The 12597-nt window shown below is 45.4% G+C and overlaps 1 protein-coding gene across 16 annotated transcripts in view; it reads right to left on the bottom strand.

Moving 5' to 3' along the window:
- The window catches only part of LOC140911854 (S-adenosylmethionine synthase-like), a 57970-nt gene that overhangs the window by 6372 nt on the left and 39001 nt on the right, over positions 1–12597 (bottom strand). Inside the window, exon 8 of one of the 16 annotated variants that reach the window (XM_073345844.1) lies at positions 7643–7830. The exons of the other annotated variants lie outside the window; for them this stretch is intronic. Coding sequence (XP_073201945.1) covers positions 7786–7830 — 45 coding nt within the window. The 3' untranslated portion in view covers positions 7643–7785. Of the gene's footprint in view, positions 1–7642; positions 7831–12597 lie in introns of those variants that run through there. 16 annotated transcript variants of the gene reach the window in all.

Raw genomic sequence — 12597 nt, 5'->3', positions numbered from 1 at the left:
TACCAAAGTATTCGGTTGATTCTTAACCATCTAGCTGCGACGTGTGTTAAAATGACCTTTTGACATGTATCAACTTGCGATATCTCCACTCTACATGAATTTCTGGCTATGAGACCTTGATGTATATTCAAATGAGGTGTCACTAGCATTGCAGCTTTTGCCACTGGTGGATGTGTTTCATTGTGGCTGAGTTATTGCTTATCAAAATTGCGGAGTGGGTCATCTTGACCCTATGTCGCAAATTGAAAAAAATTAGCTAAAATGTTATTTATTTTTGCAGTAAATAAAAGTTTTGACATATTAATAAATTCTCAGAAATGTAGAGAAATGAATTATAATTCATATTCCCTCTGTACATGCATGGGAATTGAAATAATGACACCTCCGTTATTTTATTTGTATTTTTTTCATCTTTTTCATTTTTTTCCTCGAATTTGGCGCCCCATTTAGCTTGGCACCTGAGGTGACTGCCTAGTTCGCCTATATGGACGGGCCACCCCTGCCTCCTCTGTCTCTTTTAACTATCCCCAGCTGATGAGCTGAATCATCTTGTTAGTTGTTTAATCATCCAGTCCTTAACCAATTATCTCCTTAGTTTGGCCCATGTGGGGACACTTGCCGAGCACACAGAGTGATGAATAAGCCTTAGGCTATTTACACCCTGTCACAAAGACTCCAAAACTTTTGGCTCCTAGTTGATTGGAACAAATCACCTGTGGTGCTCAAAACAGTGAAAATGGTTTGTGAGAAAGGGATTAATCTAGCGATATGTATTAAACCATGTTGCATTGGATGTTATTAAATGAACAAAAATCACTCACGTCAAGAGGGTCTGGGTGTCAAAATAATAAAAAGAATATAATAAGAAATCACTGAAGTCATCAGCTTATCAACAGCAAGAGTGAAAACGGCAAATAAGAATTTAGATTGTACTAGCAGATTGAGTCCAGTCTGTGAATACTGGTGACGATCACAGGAAGGATATTACTTTCCAGAGTACAGTATGTAATAAAGGTGTCAGCTTAGGCTTGAGTGTCAGTGATTTTTCCTCTCTTGTTATCCTACTGTTAATTGAATTGTCTTGTTAGACTGACCTCCCACTTGGTAAGGCAACTCCCATCTTTTCACGTGCTGTGTATTTATACCTGCTACTGTATTTGCCACTCCATGCACCTGATTAAGTGGGTTCTAGCCCACGAAAGCTTATGCCCAAATAAATGTGTTAGTCCCTAAGATGCCACAAGGACTCCTCATTGTTTTATCTTCAGAAAAGCTAGAAAATGCTGTCCTCTGAAACGTACTACGTAAGTGATGATCTTACTCAACAGATCTGCTCCCTCTGTGTATACAAAGTTAACAGCTGACTGAAGAGTAGTATAAGATTTAAAGATACTGGCAGAAAGTTTCTCCACATTTTGACATTTTAACTTGGGGAAAGAACATTTTTTATCTGATTATTTAAGGTACATAAATAACGTACATATTTAAGGTACATATTATTTAAGGTACATAAATAACATAGCTATGGCTACACTACAGAGCTTACAGCCGCACAGCTACATTGGTGGAGAACTCTCCTGTTGACTTAATTATTCCAGCCCCCATGAGCAGTAATAGCTAAGTAGTTGGCAGGAGAAGCTCTCCCATGGCGGCGGTGTAACTTATGTAGCTTGGACGCGTGGTTTATTCATACCCCTGAATGATACAACCTATACTGACTTAAGCTGTAGCGTGAACATAGCCTTACTACTTCTGTAATGCATCCAGGTTTTCCTCAGATGCAATATATATGAAACTCCACAATACTGTTTATAATCCCCATCAGACTAGAACCACATTAAGGGTGCTGGACTGAAGATGTACGTGAGCAATTAAAGCAATATTTTCAAAATTCTGAAAGGGATTCTTAAGTTTATATTAGCACTTTACAAAGATAAGGAGTTCAAAACTGAAAACTAGGAGTAGAGAGGCAATTCCCCATAACAATTCACATCACAGGCACTGGCTTCTAATTTTCCCCAGGGGCGCTCAACCCCCTTTCAGCCCCGAGCCCCACCCCCATTTCATCCCTTCCCCCAGCTGGTGCACCCACAGAGTCAGTGCCTATGATTCACATAAAGAGTCAAATGAATCAGTGACCAAAGGTAAGTATTAGGGTCAGACTGCACCCCTCCTCTGTGCAAGCAGGCAAGTGCTGGTCAGGGAGCACCTACCCCCTTCCCTTTCTGACCCCCTCCAGAGGTGAGGGGCCAAGCACAGTCTTTATGCTCCCCTGAGTGCCAGGACTGCATTGGGCTAGTGTCACTAGCCACGCCATGGTGGAAGCAGTGTAAAAAATGGAATAGAGCAGCTTCAATAGCTGCACAGGGTTTCTCCCCCACCCACAACTGCTGTTGATTGGGTGACACCTTCAATGGTTTTTATAGTTTCAGCCACAACTGGATTTTGGCTTAGGGCTTTAAGCCAAGTCCCTAATAGTTTTACACAATGTTGTGATTGTTTCCCTGTGTTTATTATGAGAGCATCTAACAACTAAGGGTAGGGGGCTTACCAAATTTGCAGCCATGAAAATCACATCACAGCCCATGAAATCTGGTCTCCCCTGTGAAATTTGATTTCTGGTCACCTAGATCTGAAGACAGAGCAGAGAGCAGCAGCTGCTGGTGGGGTGCCTAGCTCTGAAGGCAGCGGCACCAAGAACAGCAGGAGCACCACAGAAGTAAGGGCGGCAACAGCATACCATGCCATGCCTAGTTCTGTGCTGCTGCTGGCAGCAAAACTGCCTTCAGAGCTGGAAGCCCGGCCAGCAGCTGCCACCCAGTTCTGAAGGCAGCACTGCTGAGAGCAGCAGCATAGAATCAGGGTTGGAAGGGACCTCAGGAGGTCATCTAGTCCAACCTCCTGCTCAAAGCAGGACCAATCCCCAACTAAATCATCCCAGCCACGGCTTTGTCAAGCCTGACCTTAAAAATATCTAAGGAAGGAGATTCCACCACCTCCCTAGGTAACGCATTCCAGTGTTTCACCACCCTCCTAGTGAAAAAGTTTTTCCTACTATCCAACCTAAACCTCCCCCACTGCAACTTGAGACCATTACTCCTTGTTCTGTCATCAGCTACCACTGAGAACAATCTAGATCCATCCTCTTTGGAACCCTCTTTCAGGTAGTTGAAAGCAGCTATCAAATCCTCCCTCATTCTTCTCTTCCGCAGACTAAACAATCCCAGTTCCCTCAGCCTCTCCTCATAAATCATGTGTTCTAGTCCCCTAATCATTTTTGTTGCCCTCCGCTGGACACTTTCCAATTTTTCCACATCCTTGTAGTGTGGGGCCCAAAACTGGACACAGAACTCCAGATGAGGCCTCACCAATGTCAAATAGAGGGGAACGATCACGTCCCACAATCTGCTGGCAATGCCCCTACCTATACATCCCAAAATGCCATTGGCCGCCTTGGCAACAAGGGCACACTGTTGACTCATATCCAACTTCTCATCCACTGTGACCCCTAGGTCCTTTTCTGCAGAACTGCTGCCGAGCCATTCGGTCCCTAGTCTGTAGTGGTGCATTGGATTCTTCCGTCCTAAGTGCAGGACTCTGCACTTGTCCTTGTTGAACCTCATCAGATTTCTTTTGGCCCAATCCTCCAATTTGTCTAGGGCCCTCTGTATCCTATCCCTTCCCTCCAGTGTATCTACCTCTCCTCCCAGTTTAGTGTCATCTACAAACTTGCTGAGGGTGCAATCCACACCATCCTCCAGTTCATTTATGAAGATATTGAGCAAAACCGGCCCGAGGACTGACCCTTGGGGCACTCCACTTGATACCGGCTGCCAACTAGACATGGAGCCATTGATCACTACCCGTTGAGCCCGACAATCTAGCCAACTTTCTATCCACCTTATAGTCCATTCATCCAGCCCATACTTCTTTAACTTGCTGGCAAGAACACTGTGGGAGACCGTGTCAAAAGCTTTGCTAAAGTCAAGGAACAACACGTCCACCACTTTCCCATCATCCACAGAGCCATAGATGTAAAAGTGGCAATACCACGACACCCCTACAATAGGCTTGCGACTCCCTTTTGGGTTGGGGCCCCACTTTGAGAAACGCTGCAGAGAAAGCACAGATTTTTTGTGGGTTGGTCACGGCATAAATAGCCGTGTTATCCATGAAATTTGCCATTTATGTCATGACCGACCCACAAAAAATGTGTTTTCTCTGCAATTTAATTAGACTCCTAAAACATGGGACTAGCTGGCTGCCTTTTAAACCAAGTTTAGTCAACTTCAAACAGGCGTTATAAGATTGCAGCACTATTATTAAGGTTGGCTCTTTGTTCCAGATCACTAGTTGGGTTTTCACCTCATTATCGAACCAAACACTTTCCTGAAATGGAGAAAATATTTACAGTAGCTGGCCCAAAACTCCACCTCTCCAGAAGTGGATGTTGACATGCTTGCTACAGCTCTTGATGGCTAGCAACAGCAAGTACTGGACTGCCACTTTCTGAAAAGGGCCAGATTCAGATGTATTCAACTTGAGTGAGGGTTATTTATTCCACAGACAATCTCACTGATTCAGTGGGATTATTTGTGAAGTAAGTATATCAGAAGCTGGACCATAGGTAGCAACACCTGTGGAAAGCTGCCTCAAAGGAAGAGAGTGCAGGGAGGCCTCATTATAGAGTAGTCCTTTGTAGAAGTGGGAGTCCTCAGATAAACTAGGGAGGTAGGAACAGTAGGTAACCCAGTGGCAGATGCTGTTAGGCAATCCTGTCTATGCCACAGAGGAACTGTACTGAAATTTAATTACACTTTGACATGCATACTACATTACCCTGGTCATGAGCCACAGTGAAATGCAGTGCACTGCCATGGTTATAATTAGGGCCCTACCAAATTTGCATCTGTGAAAAACGTGTCAAGAACCATGAAATCTGGTCTCTTCTGTGAAAGCTGGTCTTTTGTTCACTTTTACCCTATACAATAGGCATAAAAGTATACAAAAGTACACAGTGTTTCTCAAACTGGGGGTCCCGACCCAAAAGGTGGTCGCAAGCCTATTGTAGGGGGATTGCGGTATTGCCACCCTTACTTCTGCACTGCCTTCAGAGCTGAGCAGCCAGACAGTGGCGGCTGCTGGCCAGGCACCCAGCTCTGAAGGCAGCACTGCCGCTAGCAACAGTGCAGAAGTAAGGGCGGCATAGTATGAACACATCTGCAAAATCTGCTAGTTATGATGTGACCAACACATGAAAAATGTTTGATTTCTCTGTGATTTAAGTAGACCCCTACTTATAATCATGTGTAAGCGAAGATGTGTGGCCACAAATTGTACCAGAATTAAACAGCATTATCACCTTCTTACCAGCTTGGTAAAAATATGTGGTATAGACAAGTCTTATGGGCACGATGTTTTAAACCATTCTACAGGGAGGACCCAACTTGAGGACTGGTTTTAGGCTTCTGAGTGGAGCAGTTTGTGTAACGGGGAGGACACAAAGATGGCGCTAATGGGTATTTTAATGATTATAAATTATTTCAGAGTCAGGAGTATAGGAACCAAACACTTGAATTTAAATTGTTCAACTGTCTATTATACTAGAGTGAACTGTCAATGTGTGTAAGTTCTCCAATGGGAAATAAACCTTATAATGACTCCAAGGCTTAGATCAAAGTTTTTCTGCACAATTTCAAGAAGCTCTTCTTCTGATCTATCTGAAGTGCCATAGTGGAACACAGAAATGGCTAGAGGATGGCTCAGACCAATACAGTAAGACAGCTGTAGGATATACACATCAAACCAAGTTAGTAATTGCAGTTCATTTCAGCACCCTTCTGCTTTACAAAAATAGAAACCTACCTAGTTTTAAGATTCCCTGCAGTACAGATAAGGTATTTCCTTTAGGACCTGTTTTTAGTATTCCATTGCAGCATGCTCCTACTCTATTGTGGTCTGGTACCTTCACCCAGCCAAAACAGCTAGTATTGGGCCAGTGTTGTTGGGGTCTGTAGGAACTACCATCTTACAATGAAAATATGCCATACTCAGGAACTAGGACTTGGAAGGGGCTCTACCATGGGAAAAAACCTTTCTGCTTCCTTATGATGTATAAGTGAAGCTGGGAAGATTTGTTGTTTCTGTTTGTTTACATTAGAAATTTAACTCAACTATCCTGTTTGATTGGAAGACTGTGCTTGACTGGGCAAATATTTCACAGAAATGCTATGCAGATGAAACCAGAAAAATTAAGAGGGGAAGTGCTTTCTACTCAGCCTATCAGAATCCTTCTGACTGGCTAACTGAACTCAAACACTTCCAATGATAGCCCTTCTGCTGAAGAGTCAACACCTCCTTCCCCTGTTCAGTCAAGGGCTGAGAGAGCTCAAAACTCAAGTCTCTGGGTCCCAAGGGGAAAGCCACCAATAAAGCAAGAAAAACTGATTTGACAATTGTCATAAATATAAAGGGAAGGGTAACCACCTTTCTGTATACAGTGCTATAAAATCCCTCCTGGCCAGGGGCAACATCCTGTTACCTGTAAAGGGTTAAGAAGCTCAGCTAACCTGTCTGGCACCTGACCCAAAGGACCAATAATGGGACAAGATACTTTCAAATCTTGGAGGGGAAGGCTTTTGTTTGTGATCTTTGTTTACGTGGTTGTTCTCTCTTGGGACTGAGAGAGGCCAGACAGAAATCCATCTTCTCCAACCCATCCTAATCCAAGTCTCCAATATTGCAACCAGTATAGGTAAGACAGGCAAGGCGGATTAGTTTATCTTTTGTTTTATGTGAATTTTCCCTATGTTAAGAGGGAGGTTTATTCCTGTTTTCTGTAACTTTAAGGTTTTGCCCAGAGGGGGGATCCTCTGTGTTTGAATCTGAATACCCTGTAAAGTATTTTCCATCCTGATTTTACAGAGATGATCTTTACCTTTCTTTTTTTTAAAAAAAAAATAAAATCCTTCTTTTAAGAACCTGACTGATTTTTCCACAAAAAGAAAAGGAGTACTTGTAGCACCTTAGAGACTAACAAATTTATTTGAGCATAAGCTTTTGTGAGCTACAACTCACTTCATCGGATGCATGCAGTGGAAAATACAGTGGGGAGATTTTATATACACAGAGAACATGAAACAATGGGTGCTACCTTACACACTGTAACAAGAGTGATCAGGTAAGGTGAGCAGCAGGAGAGTGGGGGCGGTGGGGAAAAACCTTTTGTAGTGATAATCAAGGTGGGCCATTTCCAGCAGTTGACAAGAATGTGTGAGGAACAGTGGGGGGGGGGGCGGGGGGCAGGGGGGGAATGCCAGATTTCCTCGTTAAAGCTAAGCATTTAAAATGGGTAAAAACAGTATTATTCTTCATCCTCATTCTTGGCAATAACTGAACATTTTTTGGTGAAACTTGTCCCCCCCCCAAAAAATAAAAAAATCAGTCTGAAACTTACACCCAGCATGAAAAATTTCAACCCAAATGGTTTAACTCTCGAAAAAGTATAAGCAACTGAAAAGTATAAGCAACTGAAAACATGGTCTCATAATTCAAAGTGTTAGGCAGCCTTAAGTATTGAGATTGCTAAGAGATCTACCTATAATGTGTTTAGTAGGGTATGCCTGCTCTTGATTTTTCCCTTCTTACCTGGATCAATACTCTTCTACAGAGACCAGCTTTCACTAGGGATTTTGCAACCCAGCAAGCTGCATATGCTGCTGAGTGATCAGCTTTGGAAGGATCTTTCCCAGAGAAAGCACCTCCTCCATGGGCTCCCCAGCCTCCTTAAGTATCAACAATGATCTTTCGGCCAGTCAATCCAGCATCACTCTGTAGGGCAAACAATTACACGTTGACTTGACAAACCAAGGCTCTGTGTATAAATTAATTCCAACACCACTATGGATTAATTGCTTGTATTTATGTCAGAAACAAAACAAGCCCCATCAATGGGTTGCTATGCGTCTCTTTGTAGTTTGTTATTTGATGTAGCCTACCTGGGTAAGGTGGAATTTTATGTAGGATGTGCCACAGTTTGTACTGTAATAATTTTAAAAGATTGATATGAACACAGACCGTTTTTGAAAGACACAGTAAAACCTATTACTTTGTCATTTGCCCCATCCAGCACAGATCATAATGTTGGAGCTGCTAGCCAGTGAACATGTTTAGTGCCACTTGGTGGGACTATTCACCCTTTCAAGGGGAAAGAGGAGTGGTTTATGGTAAAACTCGGCTTCACTAAATAAGGCAAAATGCTAGTCAGGATTTGCCTTTAGTTATCTAGTGAAATCTGTACACAATTGACTAGATTGTACCTTGTAAACACTTCCCCAGTGGGGAGCTGCACCACTCCAGCACAGGTCATCTGACTCCCAGACACAGTGCCATCCAGTGCACAGGGGGGTGCATGAACTTCAACCCCCCACTTTGCCCCCATTTAAGAGGTGCACACAGTCCCCACCTATGTAGCAAGATGCCTGGAGAAAAGGGGGAAGGAACAATGGCATTATTTACTCCCCAGCCCGTCTGGGGAATTGTTATCACTGGGGACTATGGCATCTCTATGGCAGTCCTGTACTCTCCTGAATTTGGCCATTTGTTACACCACTTGTATAATGTAGGGAAGAGGTTTTTTATTTTCTTCTCCCTTCTGCACGCCCAGGTAAGGGCCAACCACAATCTTGCTCAGTGTGTGTAACTGAAACACTGAACAAATTCCAGGTTCTGATGTATGGTGAGAATTAATACATTGTGTCTCAATCTTAAATTGCATAGCCATCTGGATAGCATTAACCATACAAATTACTCTAAGTGCTAAGCATTATAGGTATTGTGACATCAACTCAAGTGCTTCAAGTCAAGAATTTTAGCAAGTAATTTAAGAACCAGTTTGTTTAACATAATGTTCAACTTTCTGTAATGATTGAAGTATATTTTGTCACTGATAAAGATTCAAGAATCTCTACATATCCATTCTTGATTGGCCAAACAATTATGGGATCAGTTTGGATGCTAGCTTCCTCACATCCTCCTGATGACTGAGTATAAGCAGCAGTTACCAAGTTTCCTTAAAAATGTAGTTGAGACTTGTATTATTTCACTAAAACAGTACATTTAATTGTTTTGAAGGAGAACATTTAGAAAGGACATTGCAGAATATAATCTCAGTCTATTTGTGTTAAAAATCTTTCAAAGTACCATACCTTAGGACCACAGTTCACTTGGAAGGAGATGATAGATTGTGTTCTCATCTAGATATTTTGCTGGAATAACTTCTTTGACAACTTTTTCCATTAGTTCTTTCCGCATTTGTTGAACAGGCATAAAAAATTATGTGTTAATTAAATTTTGAATGAACTCCTTGGGGGAGAATAGTATGTCTCCTGCTCTGTTTTACCCACATTCTGCCATATATTTCATGTTATAGCAGTCTTGGATGACCCAGCACATGTTGTTCATTTTAAGAACACTTTCACCACATGTAGGATTCATACAAGGTTTATGCGCTTGGCAACATTCAGGGCACACCCGGAGTGTTGTGCTGGACCTGTGCACACACAGCTCCTTTCAAGGGCATCAACCTTGGAATCTCGCCCAGATGACATGAACCGTGGGAAGCCTCCCAGGACTGGGCTCAAGGCCCGAGAGCAAGGAATGTGGTAGATAGAAATTGGTAAATAAGAATTTTAAACAAAGCCAGTGTATTCCTTTTATCTGTTGGAGAATGTAATGTGCGGGGGGAGAGAAAGAATAAAGGGGAAGGTGGAAAGCTGACAGGCAGAAGCCTGTTAGCAGACCAGCCGTTTGCTTGCTAAAAGCTGTGTTCTGTTTTGTCATTGAACCGCCACAACTGGCGCCCAAACGTGGGGCCCTCAGCACTCACCTCGCCCGGCAAGGGTTTCAGACGCGTCACTCATCCGCTTCACGGATCCCGGTGAGTATTTTTCATTGTGGTAAGTATGGGAAGCTCCCTTTCTGCTTTGCAAGTGCAACACCGCAGTGAGCTACAGTATTTGCTGCGTAAGGCTCAGCATGACTGCCCCACTCGAGAACTCACTCTCCTGCTACAGGAGGTAAGTGCCCAGTGCCCATGGTACCCTGAAGCTGGAACCCTTAAGCTAGCGGACTGGGAGCGGTTGGGCCAGACATTGCACAAAGAGCCTCGGGCGCCCGTGCAGGCTCTACATGCCTGGCACCTCTGCCGCGACGCGATACAGCGTGTCGCCTCGGACAGGCCCTCCCTCGCGAGGCTGGCGATCTCGCCACGCCCATCTGCTCCTGCAGCCATCCCCCCTCCTGGTGATGCGACACAGCTTGTCACCTCGGAAAGGCCCTCTCCAGCGTCAACAGAGGGGCTGCTGATCCCGCCACCCCCGTCCGCTCCTGCAGCCATCCCTCTCCCTGCTTCGCCCCCAGTGCCTCTATTACCACCGCCTCCCTGGCCTTCCCCACCGGAGCTGATGTGTGATCACCCTCCCCCCGTGGGGCCCCATGCTCCGGGGCCCCCCGGGGGGTCATCCGCGTCTGCTCAGCGGCTTTCGCTGGTGCAACAAATGGTTCACGCAGTGAAGACTCGCTCAGATATTACAGCAGAGGAGCTGGCTGATCTGGTCTCAGTTTGTCCGGTGACCTGGCAGGATGATGGCCAGGGCAACCAGGTTGCAAACTGGGTCAGTTTGCCCTACTCCGTGATCAGAGACTTAAAGAAAGCGATTCGCGAGTTCGGCCTCACTAGCACGTATGTAAGTGGTCTCCTTGAAGGGCTAGGTACTGGGTACACCCTGATCCCTGAAGATTGGAAGGTGCTGTTGCGCATGATGCTGACGCCCAGTCAGTATGTTATTTGGCTTAGTGAATTTTGGCAGATGGGGGAACGCCAAGCCCAGGTGTATAGAGAGCAAGGTGTCATTTATGAGCAATTGGCCAGGGAGGGCCAGTTTGCTACTGTTCAGATGCAGTCTCAACTCCCTCAGGCCGTCTTCCCCATTATTTCCACCTGCGCCCAGCATGCTTTCCGGAAGGTCCCGGATTCAGGCAAGCCTACCAAAAGCTTTGCCAGTATCTGTCAGGGTGCAGAGTCCTTTATGGATTTTACCAACAGATTGCAGGAGGCTATCCTCCGACAGGTGGATAACCCTGCGGCAGCTCAGGAGATCCTGTTAAAAATGGTGGTTGAAAATGCGAACGAGGATTGCCACCGTGCTGTCCAGGCTGCACAAGCCTCTGGAATTCTAGAGCTGTCAGACATGCTGCGGGCGTGCCAAAACATCGGAACTCAAGCACATAAAGCTGGGGTTATGGCCGCCGCCCTGCAGAAAAGCGGGAAGGAGGGGAAGCGTTGTTACCACTGTGGTAAGGAGGGTCACTTTCAGCAGGAGTGCCGCTCATCGACGGTGCCCGCCCGCCCCTCAAAGAAGTGCCCCAAGTGTCGGAAGGGCTATCACTGGGCTAATCAGTGTCGTAGCGGGTCGGGAAACCGCACGACAGGTTCCCCCCGAACCCAGGGCCAAACGGGGGTGTTTCCCACTCAGACAACTGTTCCTCTGCTTTAAAACCCATAGACTCCATGAAGGTGGCGACTGCTGGAAGTGCAGGGCTTGATTTGATTATGCAGGAGGACGCTGACTTTCGGTTGCGGGGGAGGTTTGCGCCATACCTACCCAGGTGACGGGACCTCTCCCTGCTGGATTTGTGGGTCTGGTTCTTCCTCGCTCACACGCTGGGAAACAGGGTTTTTTTGTCATCCCAGGGGTCATTGACGCCGATTACACCGGCGTTATTAAGGTTCAGGTATGGACCCATTTTCCACAGTCGCTCCCGCGTGGACAGTCAATTGCGCAATTGATTTTAGTCCCCTATCAGGTGCCAGCCACAGAGGATCGAGCCCGGGGCAGGAACGGCTTTGGATTGACGCTGTCTCAGTTGCTGTCTCACAACACGTCATCTCCACTTGTTGCTCTAACAATGTCTGTCCGCCCCTCGAAACCTCAGTTAACACTCCTCTTAAATAATGTTCCTTTTACAGGGCTGGTGGACACTGGAGCTGACGTTACAGTGATTCGTGATCCGGAGTGGCCAGTTGGTTGGCCAACAGTTCCTTCTAAAGAGTTGTGGGGGATCGGGGGTAGCAAACCCGGGTGCCAAAGTTTGTCTTGGGTCACGGTCTCTAAACCAGGAGGCCGTGCCCTTGCTACAATCCGCCCTTTTGTACTCCCTGTCCACCTCAATATTTGGGGCCGTGACTTACTTGTAAAGCTGGACACCACCCTCAATATTAATATATAATGGCCCGAAATCCTCCCTCACCCACCTTGCCATCCGCATTACCATTGGTATGGCAATCCTTAGAGCCCGTATGGATTGACCAGTGGCCCCTCCCCCTAGAAAAGCTGAAAGCGCTTCATTCACTTGTACAACAATATTTGCATGCACAGCGCTTGGAGAGCTTTACTAGTCCTTGGAACTAGCTGCTGTTATTTTGGCCTTTTAACTTTTTGCTGATTGTCCCTTTAATTTGATCATGGACACGCATTATGTTTATCAGGTAATTGATCATTTACCCCTTGCCCTTATTACCCCTCAGGTCGATGTGGA

Source organism: Lepidochelys kempii, chromosome 5 (assembly GCF_965140265.1).
Source record: "Lepidochelys kempii isolate rLepKem1 chromosome 5, rLepKem1.hap2, whole genome shotgun sequence".
NCBI lineage: Eukaryota > Metazoa > Chordata > Testudines > Cheloniidae > Lepidochelys > Lepidochelys kempii.
This window is presented reverse-complemented; position numbering and strand designations above follow the sequence as displayed.